General features: G+C 42.3%; 2 protein-coding genes and 1 pseudogene across 5 annotated transcripts; 1 reads left to right on the forward strand and 2 right to left on the reverse strand.

The window, feature by feature from the left end:
- Positions 1 to 209: 209 nt before the first annotated feature.
- iah1 (isoamyl acetate hydrolyzing esterase 1 (putative)) lies at positions 210 to 4094 on the reverse strand. The gene is made up of 7 exons (XM_085441214.1): positions 4011 to 4094; positions 3781 to 3862; positions 3620 to 3672; positions 3312 to 3463; positions 1084 to 1242; positions 873 to 994; positions 210 to 530 (listed from the first exon to the last, which is right to left on the reverse strand). The coding sequence occupies exons 2-7, from the start codon at positions 3841 to 3843 to the stop codon at positions 354 to 356; spliced, it is 726 nt and encodes a 241-aa protein (XP_085297340.1). The 5' UTR covers positions 3844 to 3862; positions 4011 to 4094; the 3' UTR covers positions 210 to 353.
- A 55-nt stretch (positions 4095 to 4149) lies between these two features.
- On the forward strand, positions 4150 to 18647 carry rpap1 (RNA polymerase II associated protein 1). Of its 4 annotated transcripts, none has more exons than XM_085441209.1 (27): positions 4150 to 4209; positions 4957 to 5151; positions 5269 to 5417; positions 5538 to 5636; positions 5814 to 5967; positions 6124 to 6291; positions 6458 to 6685; positions 7389 to 7504; positions 7600 to 7698; positions 8164 to 8265; positions 8367 to 8534; positions 8919 to 9098; positions 9190 to 9324; positions 9414 to 9572; positions 9984 to 10141; positions 10483 to 10653; positions 10753 to 10948; positions 11215 to 11324; positions 11680 to 11875; positions 12679 to 12825; positions 13113 to 13255; positions 13561 to 13993; positions 15292 to 15410; positions 15487 to 15718; positions 15817 to 15993; positions 16471 to 16527; positions 18017 to 18647. In XM_085441209.1, exons 2-27 carry the CDS (start codon positions 4959 to 4961, stop codon positions 18164 to 18166), a joined length of 4239 nt encoding a protein of 1412 aa, XP_085297335.1. In that variant the 5' UTR covers positions 4150 to 4209; positions 4957 to 4958; the 3' UTR covers positions 18167 to 18647. The 4 variants fall into 4 exon arrangements, with proteins under 4 accessions (XP_085297335.1, XP_085297337.1, XP_085297338.1 ...); XM_085441211.1 differs by having other exon boundaries at positions 6127 to 6291; XM_085441212.1 differs by having other exon boundaries at positions 5538 to 5630.
- Positions 18648 to 19479: 832 nt separating this feature from the next.
- LOC146686508 (uncharacterized) lies at positions 19480 to 20665 on the reverse strand (annotated as a pseudogene).
- Positions 20666 to 20870: the final 205 nt, after the last annotated feature.

The raw sequence follows: 20870 nt of genomic DNA on the forward strand, positions 1-20870 counted from the left end.
CTGCAAAAAAGAAAAAAAAATAAGGCATGCAACACCATCAAATAATGACTCTGATCAAATGTGTTAAAACTAAAGTAACAAGCCTGTTTTTAAAATTTAAGGAGTAGAAAGTTTTGACATTTGTGTAAAAATGCTGGGAGTAGATGCTCAAGTGAAGCTTTTTATGTATAAGTCTTCCTATGATTTCTATCCAGGCATGCCACAGAATATAAAAAAAAATGTAAAAATCTTTATTGTGCTTTCATACATGGTCTAGCATTTGACACATTAATTCTTATGAACCTTTTTGCATGTTGATTTGCATGATGCAATCTACTATAAGGCTCTCTGCACAATCGTGAAACAAGTGTCCTTCACTGATCACAGAGCAGGCTGCTCTCGGGGCTCTTGGCGTCCACGTCTCCCCAGTAGGGCAGGATGAAGGGCAGGTCAGCCACATGGCTCTCCAGCAGCCTCCACAGATGCTGGGCCACAAACTGGTTTCCTTTCTCTGAGAGATGCAGCCCATCAGACAGGTAGACCGTGTAGTCCTGTACAAAAGATGATAAAATAAGACATCTGAGGCCAAAAGACCTGAAAACAGAAACACTGTATACAGGAATACAAGATCATATCAGATTTTAAAAAAGGAAATCACAGTGAGTGCATAAAAAATTATATACATTATAATATTGATTGGCAATATTAAAATTAACCGTTTAATACCAGAAAATCTGACAAAATAATGAAATTATAATAAAAAAAATGTTTGTTATTCATTTGAGAAAGCATTTGTTTTTTTATGTTATGGATCTCATTGGATTACTGCAGCACCTGAATGCCAAAAGACTCAATATCAGCAACAAACAGCAGCTAGAAGTATTGATCCTCACCTGTCCATCTTTTTGCATGAGTGTCCAGAGATCCAGGACGTCTACACCACACTGACCAGCAGCTTCGACACACGCCTGTGCATACTGCCCCGCTACAGAGTTGTGGCGATTGAGAGGACATCCTGCAGGAGACGCAAAGGGATGCTCAGGATCTGCGTAGGACTGGGTGTGTAAAAAGACAGGAATGAAGAAGGAGAAAAGCTCCTGTTACCTTTAAGAATGCACTCCTTCTCCCAAGATGGCTCATGCAAGGGGGGAGGTGTGATGAATATAACTCTGTCAGCAGTTACGCCAGCAGAGGCCAGAAACCTGGTCATCTCCTTCAGGTTCTCAGAATACTCGTGCACAGGCACATGCTGCTGGCTCTTACCTGTAAACAAGGAGATGATAATATACAGACACATTTATTAATAAAAATATGTCATAAAAATTCATTTAAGGCTGTGGCACTTGCAATTGAGACATTATAATAAACATCCAGCAGTCTCTTGTCATCACAAAAAAAAATGTTCCCAGCAGTCATTAATGTATAATAAGAACAGCAGAGAAATGAGGATTCATCCGTGAGGAGAGCCGGTGACTTTTTTAAAAAAATCCAGCAATAAATCCAGCTGTCCAAGCCAATATGGTCTGTGATGTCTTGACTACCAGTCATGACATTGTTGGAAACTCTCAAGATGCCAATAAACACCCACTGGCCACCAGAGATGGGCAATAACGCGTTACTGTAATCCGATTACTTTTTTCAAGTAACGAGTAAAGTAAGGGATTACTATTGCAAAAACAGTAATTAGATTACCGTTACTTTCCCGTAGGAACGCTGCGTTACTAAAACCGTGATTTTTTTTTTTTGCAAGAATGTGTCATGACAGTGACGTAAGCGAGTGCGACGTTCGTGGCAATCAGCTATGTGCAGATAATATATGGAGTGCAGGAGAGAGTATGAGCGTGCAGCGTTTAAAGCGCGGAAGTACTGACCTTACTTTGAGTTTGATTCTGTAAAAAGTGACAAAAACATTAGCGCCCGCTGTTCACTGCGTGTGAAGAAAACTTCTTTTTACAGCGAAAAAAACCCTAAACTTCCAAGCAAGCACCGAGTGCGCAACGACGGAGCGGGAAATTCACAGAGAAACTCGCGGATTCTTCCACTGACCGCTGCGGCTCACCTGCACCAGGGCAAACCTCCGCCTGCTTTACAGGTGAAAATAGAGCAAAAGGACTGCTGAGTCTTTGATTTTATTTATTTGCTGCTGTGTTTCACTTGCATTTATTTGAAAGACTGAGTGTAAACACAAAAAATATTTTATTTTATGTGCTGGAATGTGCAGGAAATAGGTTTAAATGTTAAACTAATTTCTTCCGGTCAGAGAATGTTGCATTTAATTTAATTTTTGCTTGATGCATAAAGTTAAAAGATTAAAACTAATAAAACAAGTTTTAAAAAGAGACTTTTCCATTTGATTACATTTTGTATGATGGATTATGTAGAAAAAGTAGAATTGGGCTGAGAGATCTATCGCTTTATCACCTATTCAGGTTGTAAATCAAGTTTTTAAAAAGTAAGCAAGTAAGTAAGTAATTAATTACTTTGAAAATAAGTAATCAGTAAAGTAACGGGATTACTTTTTGGGGGAAGTAATCAGTAATTAGGTACTGATTACTTTTTTCAAGTAACTTGACCAGCACTAGGTATACCTGTTTGTTAACACAAATATCTAATCGCCCGATCACAGCAGTTTAGCGCATATAGACACGTAGACATGGTGAAGATGACCTGCTGAAGTTCAAACTGAGCATTGAAATAGGAGAAAAAGTGATTTAAGTGGCATAGTTGTTGGTGATAGATGGGCTGCTCTCAGTTTTTCAACTTGCATACAACTACGTTGTCCAGACTAGCCTCTCTGAATGCGTGAACCTTGAAGCAGATGGGTTACAGCAACAGAAGACCACACCGGGTACAACTGCTGTCCGGTAAGAACAGGAAACTGAGGAAACTGCAGACTGAACGCCACAATGCCCAGATTGTCTCACACTGGCTTGTTGAACATGACAGTGAGTTCACTGAACTTATACGGCCTCCACAATCGGAAGATCTCAAACTGATAGAGGGCCTTTGGAATGTGGTGGAATATGAGATTCACATCATGGATGTGCAGCAGGTCTATGATGCTATCATGTCAACATAGCCAAAAATCTCTGAGAAATGTTTCCAGCACTTGAATCTATGCCATAAAGAAATAAGACAGGCCTAAAAGCTAAAGGTGGTCTAAAGTGGCACTAGCAATCCGTACCTAATAAAATGGCCTGTGAATGGAATCTCTGTCAGGCCGATTCTGGCCCTCCAGGCCTTATGTTAGACACCCCTAGTGTAGATCACTGCAAATGTGCAAGTATCTGTTAAATTATAACAAGAGTGAGCATGCTCCAGTGAAGCTGTACCTTCCAATGCACTGTCATTGGCTCCGAAGAAAATGGTAACTGCTTCTATCTTGCTGTCTGCTGAATTTTCAGGGTTTATGAGGCGAGGAAGAACAATCTTGCCCCATCTGGAGTTATAGCCGGACAGTCCTCTGTTTATAACATCACATTTTCTAAAGGCAAAATAAAATCGCAGATACAGAGATCAGTCACATTAAGCAACTGCTGCATAACACAAGCACAATTTCTCTTAGAAGAAGTGTGTATTTTTACCTGTTTGGAAGTGAGAGCTATTATGAAGGGAATGCAATTTAAATGGAACTACACACCTTGCAAGTTTATCGGCAATTTCTGCTCCCCACCCATTGGGTTGAAATGAAACCTGAAAAAATCAACAGCACCGATTAATTATTTCCACACTAACAGTCAAAGTGGACAGTGATTGAGCAGACAAATAGTAAAATAGATTAAAGTGTAAACACTATCTAACCTGTGTGATGGAGTCCCCAAATAAAATAACTTTAGGCCAAATGATTGACGTGAACTTGGACATGGTGAAGCCAAGCCGGTTCCTAAAGAAAGGAAAGAGAAACGTCAGATTTTATAGGTAAAGCTTGCACATCAAATGCATTGTTTACACTGTAAACTCAGTTTCCGAGACGCGTTAAAAGTGTTTGCACAACAACTCATTAGAATTTATATTTTCAATCCACAAATTACCCAGTAGCCTTGGAAGAAGAAGGAAGGAAGGAATAAATAAGGAAATGTCTCCCGCACTTTTTAATGCTGATGGGGCTTTTATTTTGAAGGTTCCCGGAGTACGTTTTCCCCTTCCGCCTTGTTGTGTCACATCAAAAATCTTCCGTGCGAGCTGCAGAGTCTTGTGTGGATTCTTCAAAGGTCCAGCTAATAAATGAAGGTTAGCTCCCGCTATTATCAAGATTTTCAAATAGCAAAAAACAGATAGTTTAAATTTATACTCCTTGGTACTGTTTTGGACAAATTTAGCTCCAGATAAAAAGGAACTGTGATGGAATTCAAGCTAGCGTCAGCTGTACGTTACATTCATCCGCGGTAAACTTAACTACACGTGAAAAATGGATGAAAACCCCCCCAACTCCTTTCATATAATCACTATTTATTAATGTCTAAACGCTTAATTGAAGATAGTGTATTTTTATCCTTTAATGCCCTCTTATATGGGCTTAGTTAGCACTACGGGCATGACACTGTCAAATTCCACTGACTATGATCTCCAACCACAGATTGTATTTGTAGTTTCCAACCTGACGAACCTGAGTCTCAGATAAACACAGCAATGAAACAGCCTGACACAACAGATGCGTCTATTAATAAGACTTGTGTTAGGATTAGGTGTTGGAAGGTGATGGGCTGGGATAAAGTCAGGGTTTTCCCTGCATATTAAAAATGGTATTATTAACAATATCATTAAACATTTTTTTTACGTGAAGTTTACTCAAACTTAAATATATTTTTGTTTATAAAATTCCCTAAAGTAAGTAGGAAATTGAAAGACTGTTGTAATATAAGATAACATAGGCTTTGCGTAACAACATGCAGACCAGCTGTGGCTACAAAGGCTTGTTTTGCTGTTAAAATATTCCCAAGATGCCTATGTTTAATGTCCTCTTTGTGTCCTTAACAGCAATGTTGCGGCGTCCCAAGCCAACTGACTCAGAGGCAGACCTCCTGAGAGAGCAGGAGCACTTTCTCACTTCAGGCGCTCCCTCCGCCGCCAGTGTTGTCCGCCGCCCTGACAAGAGGAGAGGAGAAGCTGGAGAGGGAGAAGGGCAGAGTGGGGAGAATGAAGGGAGCCAGAGGGATGTGGTCACCATTGAAGGTTACAGATGACACAGATTTTTCACAAGAGCATATTGTGTTTTAAAACTTGTCTGATTTTAACTTTTTGGGGTCTCTTGTGTAAGTAGCTAAAGCTCAGCTGTTCTCTTAAATGCAGATCTTCCAGATCAGCTCCCTTCTCTGACCCCAGCCCCTCCTAAGAAGTCTCGCTTTAAAGCGAGTCGTGTCACCTTTGAGGATGAGGATGCCGAGGAAAGGCTGGACAGACACGACACTCACATCAGTGCCGTTCTCTCCAGAATTGTTGTAAGTGGAAGCTTCTTGTCTGTTCTCAGTTAGACTTGTTTAATGTCTTGTTTGGTGTATCCATAGTTTGGGATTCTTTTAGTTATTTATTTTACGTATGTGTATTTTTTTTGTGTCAAGGAGAGAGATACCAGCTCCACTCCAATATCTCTACCAGCATTTACAGGCATGGCTTTCCCCAAAGTGCTGCACCGCTCAGAAACCAGCAATCAGGTAAAGGTCAATAATATTATCTCTTCTTTAAATTTTAAAATTTCTTATCAGCCACTATAGATTCATAATCAGTTATTATATTTATTGCAGTAAGTCACCCCCTCTTCGTACGATGGCATGCTATTTTTGCATTCATTTGGTGTCGTGTGAAATAATCCTGGTTTTTTTGTTCCCTCCCTGCAGGCACCTCTGTCATCAGCTGGAGGAAAGAAGAGCATCTTTGCTCGTCAGATTGCTGCCCAGAAACTAAAAGAGTGCAAGACAACATTACATAGTTTATCTGAAGCTGCTCCAACCCCAGAAACTACTATGGATACAGATCAGTGTGATGCTGCAGGTGGGGTTAACCATTAATATCACAAATGCAACACAGGTCTCAGTTTATTTGTGTGTTTTCGAAGAATTTAGGAATTACATATTTTCAGCAGTAGTAACACTTTCTGAAAAATATTTTTCCTCCCTTCTATACCATCCTCTTTGTCTCTCTGTTCAGTAGAACCAGCAGCAGTCTCCGGTCCCAGGTTGGTGTCCGGGCAGGGGCTTCAGGGTCCCGATAGCTCAGGAGAGACCATGAGGATCCACATGGAAAACCAGGCCAAGCTCCAAGCCATGTCCCAGTCTGAGATACTCGAGGAGCAGAAGAAGCTCTTGTTTCAGCTCGGTAGGCATTGATGTTGTCGGCAGGATCTTTTCTTTATAATGCACGTTATAATTAAGATGTGATGGGGTGGATTTTCTATCCATTTAGATGTACTAGTCACGTACATCACACTTTTTTTTATCACCATTTCTGTACAGCATGTAATGCAGTTATTTTTGCTTCTCAGATCCTAGACTGGTGGACTTTGTTAGATCTCGCAAAGCACAGAGCGTCCCATCCTTTCCCTCCCCATCCAAACACCCCAAGGACAAAAGTGGCACAGAAGATCCTCCAGTTCAGGATGTGAGCAGAGAGTCAGGCTCCTGCAGTGCTGCAGTGTTGTGTCAGAAACCCCAAGAGGTGGAGATGGAAGGAGAGGAGGAGGAGCTGTCAGCGCCACCACCTGCTGTGACGGGTATGATTTATTCAAATTCAACACCAGTTTCTGCTCTCTGCTGCTGGTGATTAAGATGAAAGTTAGATTCTAATATATGTGGATGATGTTGTTATTAAGTGTGCCTATGCAATAGCACACTTTCACATTGTTCCTGTGCCTGCTTTCCTGGTAAGATTGAATCCTCATTTCTGGGATCTTAAATTTGCTTAAGGAGACCAATTTTATCCACTTTTTAAAGAGACGATGACACTTAGCTGTTAACCAGCATTCCCTCACTTCCCGGTCAAATATCTTCTTCTCATTTCTGCACGCTTTTCCGCTCTCGTACTTGTCCATCCTCTCACTGTGTAACTTAATGTCAGATGTAGTTGCTGCATGGCTAAAACTGATTCATATCTCCATTTGGAGTGATAGAAGCCTCTCTTTGAAGTTTTATTTCAGAAAATGCAAAAATCAACTTCACCCCTTAATTTGTTGCTTATACATCACACGAACCCCCCAAAAAGTTAGAACTTCATTATGTTATTCTGTCCTGCTTGCATTGGCTACAATTAATAGCCAGATTGTTTAAGCTTCTAGTCACGTTTAATGAGTGCTGAGGTTTTTGCAGCAGATGCAGCTTCTAAAATTGTTTGGAGAAGTTGTTTTTGGCTAACTAATTGTCATTTTCATTTACAATGCTACGCTGTTTTTACCACAATGGATGCGTCTGTGAATACAGAGGAGGATCTGCCAGTGAAGCCTCAGAAGGAATGGGTCCACATGGATAAGCTGGAGCCGGAGAAGTTGGAGTGGTTGAGAGACTTGCCTGAACCCAGAAGGAAAGGAACCAAGAAAGTAAGATCTGGTATTTGACTTGCAAGTAATGAAAGATCTAGTTAAAATTCTGTATTTTATTCAACACTTTCCGTTGTTTTTGTGTGTCCTGATAGGCCATGCAGGCTCGTTTTGACTTCGCGGGGACTTTAATTCCGCCCACTGAGGATCTGCCAACGCACCTGGGCCTCCACCACCATGGAGAGGAGCCTGAGGTCAGTCAGCACAAAGTCACAACAAAAAGACAACTTTACCTCCTTAAAATTGGAGTGATGCTTTTATAAAATGACAACAATGTCAAGTTCCAGTTGACTCCTTGGTAGAACACAGTAGAACCTACTGGATTGTGCGTGTAGATTAAATATCACAACCTGTGGCTTAATTTTAAGTTTATGTCATGTTTTTTTACTGAAGTACAAAAACAAGACTGCAGAGGATTTAAATAAGATTGAGGTTTGTAGTGAAACACACTTTGAGAGCTCAGTAAGAGTAGAAAAGCACTAATAAGTACCTATCCATTCACCATTTATCTGTAAGTTTTCTCTGTTATTATTCAGTCTGATTGATCCCATCAGACTCAATTTCTTTCTCATTCATTTAAATTCAGTTCTTCTCATATCTGCACCTGTAAAAATGTATAAACTCTTATCATGAGATCTCATCTTGACATTTGTCCCCAGCGGGCAGGTTATTCCCTGCAGGAACTCTTCCTGCTGTCTCGGAGTCAGGTCATCCAGCAGAGGACGCTGTCGCTCAGCACTCTGGCGAACATCCTCTCAAAGGTACCAGAACCTAGACGCATGAAGTTCCACTCTTAGCTTTAAGAAGCGTGCCTCTGTCATGTTGCTGGATTTTTTTCTTCTTCTTCTTTTTTTTTTTGCAGGCGTGTGCTGGGGAATACGTGTCAGTTCTGAAAGGCAGCGTGACGTCTACTCTGCTCGACGCCGGCCTGCTCTTTCTGCTCCGCTTTGCATTGGACGATAGCGTGGAGGGAGTGATGTCTGCAGCTGTGCACGCTCTTAAAGCACTGCTTGTGTGTGCAGAAGATGAAGTAAGATTATAAAGCATAAAGCCAAATATTGCAATAGTAATATAATAAAAATAATAATAATAATAATTGTTTAACCTGCACTAATTTACTCTTTGTAATTTTCTATATGCACTATTTGAAAAAAGCAAATAAATAAATACAAATATCACAGAAATTTGTCCTCATACTGAGGACTAATATAAAGAAAGAACTATATCATGTAAAACTCAAAGCTTTATTTCGATGATTTGTGCATAAACAGCACAGCATTGACTCATTATCGGATAATATCTTTTAAAACACATCAGCTGAATAGAATAGAATACACTGTTCCTTTACTGTAAATGAGTACAAGTGTCTGAAACCCCAGTCAAGTTCCTCTTACAAATGAGTTCCCTCACTCAGGAGTGTCTGGACTGCACTTTTTCCTGGTTTTGCGGTCTGGCTTCCTTCCCCCTGCTGCCATCTGCTCAGGAGGAAGAAGATGAGGAGGATGAAGGGCTGGATGAAAGTATGAAGGAGACGGCCAAGGAGAAAGAAGAGAGGAAGAGCGATCATGAAGTGGCCAGACAGGATGCTGTCAAGGTGAAGATCTCAATATCCCTTCTTTTTTTGCATTCTACATGTTGCCTTCGTGACCTGTGGATGGAAACTGATCAAAGGTTTCTGATTTCAGGGTTTGTTAAAAATGAAACTGCTCCCCAGGCTGCGTTACATTCTCGAGGTGGTCCGACCGTCACCTCGGGTGGTTCAGGATGTCCTGGAGATCCTGACTCGCATTGCTAGGCATTCCTCCTCATCTGCTACGCAGGTAACAACAGCAACTTTTTAACAACTGAGAAGTCTTTAAACTCAAAGTCCTTCATAGCTGAAATACCTCTTGGTGTATCCCATTCTCAGGTGTTGGATTGTCCTCGTCTGATGGAGACAGTAATGTCAGAGTTTCTTCCCACTTCCTGGTCACCATCATCTCAGTCCATTTATGGACTTCCACTTTCCAGCGCAATGAAGCTTCTAAGAGTTTTGGCTACCTCTGGCAGACATGCCTGTGCAAGACTGGTAAAATCAATAAGTGTAATTTTTTAACTGCAAAGATACTCGAGTAATGAGATTTATAATGCATTGATTCTGCAAGCTGCCAGTCCAGGGGCCGACTTTTAAGACAAAAGCTATAAAAACAGTGTTTAGCGTTACTTATGATGTATTCCTGTTTTTAATATTAGTAGCAAACATGTTTTTGGGGGCTCATCGGTGTACTGTAGTGGGAAAACACATTTGGCTTGCACTCAAAAGATCCCTGGTTTGAGACCAGTGGTTATAAGCTAGTGTGCTCCTAGTACCAGTCCTAACCAGGATAAATGGGAGGGTTGCATCAGAAAGGTGTAAAATCTGTGCCAAATAAACATCCTCTGTGGAGACCGCTGGAAAGAAGGGTAATCGGTGTTGTGCCTTCTTTTTTGGCCTTTCCAGTTAAACTCTCTGGGAGCGAGTGAGCGATTGTCTCATCTCCTGAGTGCAGAGCCCAACGAGCTGCTGCTGGAGCCGACCGAGTCCCTCAGGATCACCACAGAGGCCTACAGGCTGTGGGCCGTAGCAGCCGGCTATGGACAGGCGTGCAAATTATACATGTAAGTTATAATGTGAGAGCGATTACTGCCACATTTCTTAACACAGTTATATCTGTCATATTTAAAAAAATGTTGCTATGTTGATGCACTAGTGAGAAAATAGAATAAAATGTAAACAATTAATGTCTGTATCTACACTGAGATAGAAAATTTGCAAATGATTCTATCAGGAATTTGCACATTTACTTTATGATGAGCCAACAGCCTGCTAGATAAAGGGTCCCTTACCAGTTTATATTGTATGTGGCTCCCTTCGCGCTCTGTCCAAACGTAAGAGCCAGGCTCTCCTCTTCACTCACAGTGAGTATTTAATTGCTTTGATTTGCTGTGTTTTCCCGCAGAGACCTGTATCCAGCCTTAGTGACAGCACTGCAGTCTGTTCACAGACTTCCACCTGCCTCAGATCCTCTGCAACCTCTGCAGCTCCAGCGGTTTTTGGCTCTGCTTTCTCTGCTCACGCAAGTTACACACACAGCTGGCTGCCATCAGGAGCTCCAGGCTGGGATGGTCAGGTACAGATCAATGAAGCCATTCTGCTAGAGAATCTGGAGGAAGCAGTGTTGGCTTGAACGCTCTGATCTTACATGTCAGTTCCTCTGCTTTCACTGCAGCTCCGGTGGAGAAGAGTGCCCTCCCCCTCCTCCTGTATCTTGGGGTCATGTCACAGGGTTGCAGACATCCTTAATGGGGCATTTGAAGGGTTTTATTAAGAACCTCGATGATCCACTTCAGAAAGACGGCAGCCTCACTCTGATACCAGTTTACCTTGTTTACCTAGAAGCGTACTACCATCAGCTCTCCAGACAGGTATTTCCTGCCTTTCCCTTCCATAAATGAGATGTTTCATATTTATTGTTACTTATGCTAAGTTAAAATTTGATGTCATGTGATTTCCCAGCTGGCGAGTGGTCATCGTGTATCCTTCCTTCTGCACGCTCAGTTTAAGCAACAGTGAGAATGCAGCTAATTATGTCCTGTTGTGCGCTACATGTGACAAAGAGGAACTTGAGGATTATCTTGTTCGCTGTTTACGTCTCAAATTCCTTGAAACTGATGAACATGTTGCTCCACAGAACTGTTTCAAGCCCGTGGAGACTCTTCAAGAGCTCGAGCTGCTGACATCTGATGCTCTTCTCCCTCTGATGTCTCACAGTGTTGTGCAAGGCCTGATAAAGAATCTCAAGTATGTCTGAAAACAGATGGCAATTTAGCCTTTTTTCCACAAAATTTGTGTTTGAGTTGAACCTTTAACATCATTCATTATTATTTAAAAAAAAAAAAAAAGTTGGGCAGGGATAGCTCAGTAGGTAGAGTGGTGGCCCCATGATCGGAAGGTCGGGGGTTCGACTCCACTGAACGGCTACCCTGAGGTACCCCTGAGCAAGGTACCGTCCCTGCACACTGCTCCCCGGGCGCTGCATTGGTGGCTGCCCACTGCTTCACTGGGTGAATGGGTTAAATGCAGAGGAACTATTTCCCTATGGGGACTAACACATACACATTATAACAGCACAGTTTAATGTTTTTTTCCACACCAGGTCTTCCTCTGTAGTGTGTAATGCTCAGGCTATACCTCTGGGCCCAGAAATCACTAATAACCTCCCTGGATTGGCGTGCATGGGATGGAGGAATCGTCCGGGGCTGGTTGCTCCCAGCTCCCCTTTCCCTCTTCTGACTGGACTGGGGCTCCTATTGGAGACGATCACAGGGATCCATAAAGGCCTCAGCAGCAAGGTAGGACTGACTGTCCTTGGGGTGTTTTTATTTTGTTGTTGTTTGCTGGTTTTATACATTTTCTGCTTCGTTTATGTCCAACCAAAACATAGAACTAATGAGTAAAGCATGTGGACTCTCCTTGTAATGAAGGTATGGGTACTCTTTGCACTCTGGGGCACATTGTTAGGTACACCTTTGTAGTATGAGGTTAGATTCCCTTTTTGCCTTCAGAACTTTTGCCTTAATTGTTTGTGGCAATGATTCAACGAGGTGCTGGAAACATTCCTCTAAGGTTTTGGTAAATATTGACATGATAGCATCACACACATTTTTTGGCTGAACATGATGACCACATCCCATAGCTGCTCTATTGGATTAGGATCCACTAACTATGGAGGTCACCTGAGTACAGTGAGCTCAGCTGATACTAAGGGGCCCACTATCACCACCCTGAGTCATTGATACAAGGCAGGATGGATCCATGATTTAGGTTTTTATTTCAAATTCTGACTGAATGTCGCAGCAGAAATCAAGACTTATTGTTTTCTAATCTTTTGTTCAGTTGTGGTGAGTCCACATGGCTTGTAGTGTTAATTTTCTCTTCTTAGCTGACAGGCTTCGAGGCTCGATATGTTGTGCACTGAGAGATGCTCTTCTGCATGCTTTAAATGTATGCATCCATCTGGCAGTAACGGCCATGCCGTGTCATTCTGATGCTCAGCTTGAATTTTAAGAGGTCGTCTTGACCTCAACGTCGTGCCTAAATGCTGCCATGTGATTGGCTGATCGTATATTTAGATGTCCCCGCTCTCACTCACTAGTTCACCGGACTGCTTCTGTCGGAGCCTGTGACTGGTTACCTGCGCAGCTGCAGTCGGGCTACACCCAGCCTGTCTCACACCAAGGCTTGGCTTCTACGTCACGAACACCACCTCCTCTACCTGCTGCTGCGACTGGCTCACAGACTGGTACGTCCACTCCATCTTTAATGTTGAGCTCAGTTTAGCCATGTTATACAGTATTTTAAACCATTTTTCTTTCAGGCTTTAGTTTCCTTCTTATGCCGCAGCTTGTATGATTCCTGGCTAGTTCATTTATTTTTGCCTTGTATGGAATGAAAATGGGTGCAGCCCTTTTCTACTTGATTTTGGTGTTTTGAGCATAAGATCAGATTTTATCTGCTCACTTGTTGATGTTTAATTATTTATTTTAACCTAATCATGTTATTTTTTCCCCTCTGTTTTACCTCTCTCAGGTTCCCCTCGACTCAGAAATAGCAAAACATGCCTCACTTTACCACCAGGTGGCGCTAGTTGTACTGCCTTGGTTATTGCCAGGCAGTGAATACCTGGTACATGAACTGCTCTCCACCATTGTCTTCAGCAAGGACTTTATATCGTATGTTTACCTTTAATCAGTTTAATCTGAGATAAGTGAAGCACCTACAATATTACTCTAAAGTGCCTGAATTTTTATAATTACTTTTTATTTTGATAGTTTGTCTAAATCGATGTTTAAATTAGTGCCTCAAAAATGTGACTGATGGTTGTCCTCTAATTTTGCTAACGACATTATATATAAAATTTAATTTCTTTGAAATAAGATTAAATGAACAAATGACCCATTTCCATCAAAAATTTCTCGTTCTGTTTCTTCGCTTATTAAATTATCAGGGTGTTTATGTCTGTTTCTTTGATTTCCAGAGAAGGACACAGCGGAGGACCTGAGGCTGTGGAGCTGGGGGAGCTGAAGCTTCATGAGGAAACACAAAAGGACACCTCTCCCTCTCTCCAGACTGTCGGGGCTCTCCTGAGAGAAGCCTGTGTCCAGCTGCCATCCATACGAGGTTGCTTCCTCACTCACCTGGCCCACCTGGAGTCGTCTGTAATAGTGTCCAGAGATGCTCTCCTGGGCCACAACCCCTGGATCAAAAGTCATCTCTTGCCAGAGCTCACAGGTCCCATCCTGCCATCTGATTGGCCTTTCCTTCCACTTCTCAGCCTGTATGAGCAATCAGGGGTGTCTGATGGTGGAGGGCTGGCAGTGGAGGAGCTTCCTCAGGGGGCTCTGCAGGCTGTGACTCACTGTCTGCAGTGGTTGCTGCTGCTGGAGGTCTGGAGGGAGGAAGCGCTAAAGGTATTCAAACAAGTCAAGTCAGTTGCCCGTCTGAATTTTCTCAGAGGGCTTTGGTGTCAAGTCTCAGCGGAGACCACATAGAAATCTGATTATTAACACATTTAATTAATAGGCAATTTTGTGGGGTTGTTGTACATATAAATGGAAAAGTTTTATATATTCCATGTCAGCCAACAAAATGTATATCAGTAACAGCAGAACTGATCCATTATATAGTAATATAACTAGTACATGCACATACTACTGAATTGTTTGGCCTGTTTGGCAAACTGATGTACTTAATCACATTTAAAAAATGAAAACATAGATGTGGTAGATGCTGTTGTTTGTCGTTTAGCTCGTGCCATTTTGGCTTTTATGTGAGGTCATCGCTAGGCTTGTATGATGCAACTTCTGGTCATATAACACAGATGTTATTGTCATGAAATGAAAACAGAAGGATGCCTTCATAAGAGGTTGCAGGTCCATCGAGGCTAAAAACACGTCCTGTTAGTCTGTTACTAGTTGGTTGCCAGGCAGCGTGATGGTGGCGTAATGTATCATGCATAGTTCAACTTTTTTGTATATAAATTAGTTATTTTCAGGAAATAAAAATGATATGAAGCTTTTATAAGTTGTTACAGGTCCATAATTGCTAAATATAGGCCATTTCAGTTCATTGCTAGGCAGTTGCTAAGCAACATAATGACACCTTTAATATATGATATAGATAGGAACCTTCAAGCGCCACAAATGCACCTGTATACCAAGTTTGGTTGCTCAACTCCAGATGGTGTGGGAGGAGTTTATGGACAGAGACAAACAAGCACACTAATTTTTTTGTGCGTGAGATAGTGAGATGCTGTCATAGTAACACTTTAGAAAGAGGCAGAGGGGTGGTAGAGAGGGGAAGGCAGAGTTAGAGGCCATGATAAACGTTCGCTGTATTCATTCTGGAGTCACCGAGTGTCTGAATATGTGACTTCTTTTGGTATGTGCTTGTTTTACTCTATAGAAACTGATGTAGGATGTCTGACGTGCTTGCTGTGTTAGGTGACTAGCAGGCGCAGTTATCCAAAATCTATAACTTTTACTTCATATTCTCCTTTCACAGTAAATCAAATGTCAATTATTTGTCAGTTTATTAGTGCTAGTCTTAAAATATAGTTCACATATATTTTAAGATAGTTCACAATTTTCATAGAGAAGTACTTTGTACATGCAATGGAGTTACAAAGAAAACCTACACCCTTCAGATGTTTCTTCTGTAGATCTGTTTCCTTATCACATAAATTGATTGCTTCTGTGTCATGCTGTAGGTGGTCCTCCCTGTCGCCAAGTTCGCCCGCCTGTCCTGTGTGTTCCTCTGTTCCAGTGACTTGTTCCTGGAGAGACCCGTTCAGAGGCTGACCTGGGGTCTGTTCAGACTGCTCACCAGGTCTGATATGACACATTTAGCTTTTTCTTTTACACCAACTAATCTCTAAAAGTTAACAGTGACCCTTCATTTTCAGGAGCACCAAGCTGGACTCTTTGGACCTGAACGTCCCTCCTCCAGGTCTGGCCTCATTCCAGGACTTGTATTCAGCCCTTGTGTCCCAGTATGAAGCTGTGTCTTTTGGAGACCGGCTGTTTGGTTGCTGGGTCCTCTTGCCCCTGCAGAGGAGGTACAGCACCACCATGAGGCTGGCGGTGTTTGGCGAGCACGTGGGGATGCTGAGGTCTCTGGGGGTCACTCTAGAACAGGTAACGATGATGGCGTAATGATCTCTGTTGAAGTGATTTTTCCACTTCCTGTTATAATAAGTTATTTATTGTTTATATGTCTGTCTTGTCATTTGAAGCTGTCCATTCCTATCGAGAGGTTCACCTCCCCACCTGAAGATTCCCTCCCTCTCCTCCGTCTCTACTTCCGCTCTTTGGTAACTGGGACTTTGAAGCGCTCCTGGTGTCCTGTCTTATATGTGGCTGCTTTGTCTCACGTGAACTCCTTCATCTTCTCTCAGGATGCTGCTGCACAGGTACAGCAACACTTGACACACTGAGCACTGAGTTGCTCTGCTTTATCTGAATGTTTTAGGTGTGCATTCATATTAAGATTGTCCTTTGTATCAATGGCAGTGAAAGCTAAACCCGGCTGCCACATGTCCTGCAGCTGCTCTGAATAGACCCTGGGTTTGTGGGAACAGCTTCTACATCTGCTTTTGTACATTTTTGGATCAAAAAGGAGCTTGTTGGGTGAAAGTCTTGACAATTTGACAAATGCACAAAACCAGTCCTCATAATATTTCTATTTATTCATGGGTTTGTAACTTTGAATTGGCTGCAAGTGTTTGAAGTTAAAATGAGAAACACATCATATTTGCTCAATTCACAAAGGCATTATTTTAGAGGGGTGAAGCTGAAAACATTCATACGTGCAGTGGAGCAGCATTAAACACGGAGACATAAAGTGTACAAGCCAGGCTTTGATCTTGAATTCCCTTGTTCTTTTCCAGGAGGTTGAAACCGCTCGACACAGTATGTTGAGGAAGATCTACTACCTGACTGACGAGGTACTCCTCTCCTTTTAGCATGCACTGGTAGTTTTCCTGCTCTCTTTCTGCCTCTGGTCTTTACATGCTGTGTTCATTGATTACTCATTCTCCCCCCTTGCCTCTCTGCTTCTTGATGATTTAGTTATTACAGTCTTGCTAAACTCTCACTGTTTTCATTGCGTGCTTTACCAAAGTGGAGCTATTGTGCTCAGTCTTAGCTCCACATTTCTATTCTTGGACTGTACTGGAGTAGATTTGTGTGACTCACAATACAAAATAATCCTTATTTATTTTGTACTGGGCTTTGCACAGCCGCTTTAGTTCCTCTTTTAGCTCTCTCCTTCCTCCTTCCATCCATTTAATCCAGATGTAAACAGCAGATTGGTAGGACTTCTGTGCTCAAAGCCAGAGCTCTTATGAGACCAAATTAGAAAACTGTCTGAAGCCGATTGTTTAGAACATTATGAAGTCTGAGCTTTCAGCTCACTGGGATTACTTACACATACGGTGACCTCACTGTGAGCATGGATATTTTAAAAGGTTTATATGTATGATAGAAATAGTGAAAAGTACATTAGTTCTTTAAATCCAGGTTTTAAGTAGTGGCCTCACTTCAGTTGAGTGCATTTGCAAAACACTGTTTCATTATAGGCCTGCATGTCCTGCAGTTATATTTAGAAACGTAGTAGGTTTTGAATTTTGAATCACTTAGTTTTGCATGTTTGTGGAGCTCAATGGGGGCAAATATTTAGTTCTTCTTGGCTTGAAAGGTCAAAAGCTTAAAGATTTATTGTTTTAAACTGATAATATTCAGAGTGTGCAGTGATCGCTGTCTGTTTCCTACTGTCAAGTGGGGATTTTATATTTTTAAACTAGTGCAAATATGGGCTTTGACGTATTTACATGAACGACTAAATCAAACTACGTGTCAGGCAGCGGGTTCAGGAGCAGCAGGAGGAGAGGAATCAGCGTTTGTTTCAGAAATGTGGCAGGGAGCAGGTTGGGTTCAGTTAGCCCTCATCATGGAACAGAAAACTCACTGAGCTCGTCATCTCAGGGTGAACAAATTCTACTAAAGCTGCTTTCTGGAACAAGGCCCTGATTTTCGGGGGAGAGTATGTTGTTAATAAGTACTTTTATTTCCGTAACGGGAAGTGCTGCACTTCATTGACGACAGAAATCCATCTTCAGGGAGGTGATCAATGAAAGATGGTCATTGAGGCAGAGGCATGCGAGGAGCTGTCACTTGTGCACATTTCATACTGTTCTGATTAAGTGCACGTCCAGCCTAGCATGTAAACACCAGGTCTGGTTAAATCACATAGTGTGTAACAGTCAGTATGAAAAAGGAAACGCGTGTGTTTAACCTCAGCTGGTGTCTCTATCCCCCCTGGTAACAGCAGGGTCCACATGGGGCACAAGCATGTCTTGTTGGGAATATCTGGTTCACACAATCACTCCTGCTGCTCCTCTCACATCTTTCTCACTGTCATTCTCTCATTTCCAGGTGTTGAGGAGTCACTTGCTGCTCTTCCGTCTGCCCCAGCATCACTTACAGCTCGGCTTCGACATGTACGAACAGTTGCCTCCCATTAGGGCCAAACGTTTGGAGAGAGTCCTGGGACTGCAGGAGAGCAGTGTTGACAAAGGAGACTGAAAAGAGTGATAAAAAACCTGAAGAAAAATAACAGGGTTGTATTCTCAAAATAGGCTAGGCAGAGGCGAGATGCGGTATTATGAAAGCAGAAGGTGCTGCACCACAGCGAGATGTTCATTTCAAGGCCTAACAATGTCACATGTAGTTGTTTCTGTGGCCCTTTTTTCTTTAAACTAAAGCTGAGTTAGACTCAGTTTCTAGTGCTTATGGTAGCCTGATGAGGCTCTCACTGGAAATTCTCTGAAAATTATTACATTGAGGCCAAAGTTTAAATAAAAATGTCAAATGTTTTCTTCCTGTTTTGTTACTAATATGTTTGTATATTTGCAAAAAATGCCACCATGTGTTCCAGGTTCTTAAAAAAATATGGCAGGGCAGTTCTTCCTGCTTCACTAGTGCCTGAAATGATTGTAAATAAAACTGATGTTTGAATAAAATATGTGTAACCTTTTATCCCATTAAACCTGAGCTCTGAAATTTTTACCTTCTTAATATTAGTATGTTTGTGAAACATCCTGTGTAAATAAGACATTCATGGGGGAACTGAGACTAAAATGAATGTAGGAACGAAAGTGCTCCTGCGGTGTTGGTACATCTTAAAACGTTCGCTTCCTGTTTAATTGCCTGTTCGTAAATGTTAACATATTTGCATAATTGTTGCACATAACAATCAGCAAGTTTTGGTTTCACGACTTTTTGTGCTACAGCTGAAAGAGTAAGTGGGTTTAGGTGGTATACCTGCATTTCTGCAATCGTCTTTGTGTTAGGTTCCCCTAAAAAGGTCCAGGGGATGAGGGAAAGTAACAAAGTATCCAGGTCGAAAAAGAGACAAGGAGGCAAAATGGTTAGATTAAAAAGTTTTATTACAGTTTTTCTCAAATGCTAAAACACGTCACAAACGTTACCACCAGGTCCCCCAATGGCCAAACACAACACCCTTCTCTAAGGCTACATAAACACAACCACACCTTCCCACTGCAAAACTCAAACTCCCACACCAAGAGAGCAGCTCGAAGCTGTCAAAACTGTAAACACTATACACAGCATTACACACTACAGCAAAACAATTGAAAACAATGCTCAATTTGTGAGAAGGTTCTTTGGTTCATAACTGCCAATGCATATTTTTATAAACTGTACAGTAACGGATCGTCATAGAACCCTGCAGAGGATTAGGCATTTAGATTTGTGAGTTTCACATGAAGACTATAAATCTATAAAAACATCCTGCATGTACGTACACTACTGTAACACAACTCAATGCAAAAACAATCTATCGCACACAACAGTACTCTCGGAAACATGATCAGGGTGTGAAGTCTTTTTTATTGTCTACACGGTCATTTTACAGTATTACACACAGTCACTGTGCGGCATCATGTCGCCGAGCTGCATTGGGCCACATCACCTCATCCACATCACAGGCTATATTGTCCCTTGCTAGGCACCGCGGGAAAAACGCCCTGGAATGGCGAATCCATCCCTGGAAGGCCTCCACTGGGATGTCAGCACAGGCCAGCTCCATTGCCCGTACGAGGTTCTCTCTTGTGTATGGCTGTCTGTCATACACCTTCCATCTCCATGATGAGAAGAACTCCTCTATAGGGTTCAGGAAAGGGGAGTAGGGTGGCAGACAGACGTTTAAAAAGTGGTCACTGTTGGTGGTGAACCACTCTCTGATTTGGTGTGTCTTGTGGAAGCGGACGTTGTCCCAAATGATCACATACATGTGATGTGCTAGCCTAGGATGGTGTTGTTGACGGTCCAGGAGGATGTCTTTTAGCTCCTCTAGGAAGGTGAGGAGACGTTGGGTGTTGTAAGACCCAAGGACAGCATGCCGGTGGACAAGCCCCTCCGTACCCATAGCTGCACAAAGAGTAATATTACCCCCCCCCCCCCCCCATTGGCCAGGGACCTCAGTGATGGCTCTCTGGCCAATGATGTTACGGCCTCTTCGCCTTAGTTTCTGGAGGTTGAAGCCAGCCTCATCCAGGAAGAGGTACTCATGGGGTCTGGCCATCGCGTCCAACTGCATTATCCTCTGTGAACATGGGAAAGCGTACAGGTGTTCAGAACGGTCAATCAGGTAGCACAGTATTGTCCAGAAGTAATGTAGGCCACTAAGCAACACAGTATGTCCACTAACTGTACTGTGGACATGGATGTATACGTACTTGCACATACTCGTAACGTTGTCCTATGTGTCGCGCAGAGTTGCGCTCAAAGGGAACCCTGTAGACCTGTTTCATCCTCATCTGTTGGCGCCGGAGAACTCGGTCTATTGTGGACACGCTGACAGCATCAATGTTCTCAAAGTTTACATTATCTGCAATGACTTTGTCTCTGATCTCTCGGAGTCTAATGCAGTTGTTCTCACGGACCATATCTGCAATGAGGGTTTCTTGTGCCGCTGTGAATATGGCAACCCTCCCACCTCTATGTGGCATTCTTTCAGCTCTAAAGAAAGAAACATGTGTTGTCAATTGACTGATTTATATGTAAAACTACATGTAAGTAGACCACTTTCACAGGTCTGTAAAACTGTGTTGTAAGGTAGTAAGTGAGACATTTCCTGTATTTCCCCGATAGGAAGTGCACACTTACCACAGACTCAAGTGCCTGTGGTAAGTGTGTGTCTTCTGCATTATAAATTAATCTCTCCACGATGAAGTTGTCTGTCCTCTTGTGCATCTTGGGAATCGGT

The sequence above is a fragment of the Copadichromis virginalis genome, linkage group LG19, assembly GCF_057382275.1.
Source record: "Copadichromis virginalis isolate Kocher_CV1m ecotype Utaka linkage group LG19, C_Virginalis_male_GT1.1, whole genome shotgun sequence".
Lineage (NCBI taxonomy): Eukaryota > Metazoa > Chordata > Actinopteri > Cichliformes > Cichlidae > Copadichromis > Copadichromis virginalis.

Bases quoted from the DNA above. Each gene is read 5' to 3' on its own strand.
- iah1 (XM_085441214.1), bottom strand. From the start codon at position 3,843: ATGTCCAAGTTCACGTCAATCATTTGGCCTAAAGTTATTTTATTTGGG. The intron at 1,243-3,311 runs GTACAGCTTCAC...CCTTGTTTACAG, and splicing joins CAATGACAGTGCATTGGAAG to GTAAGAGCCAGCAGCATGTG. The intron at 995-1,083 runs GTAACAGGAGCT...CGTCTCCTGCAG, and splicing joins GAAGGAGTGCATTCTTAAAG to GATGTCCTCTCAATCGCCAC.
- rpap1 (XM_085441209.1), top strand. From the start codon at position 4,959: ATGTTGCGGCGTCCCAAGCCAACTGACTCAGAGGCAGACCTCCTGAGA. The intron at 7,505-7,599 runs GTAAGATCTGGT...GTGTCCTGATAG, and splicing joins GAAGGAAAGGAACCAAGAAA to GCCATGCAGGCTCGTTTTGA. The intron at 11,876-12,678 runs GTAGGACTGACT...CTCACTCACTAG, and splicing joins ATAAAGGCCTCAGCAGCAAG to TTCACCGGACTGCTTCTGTC.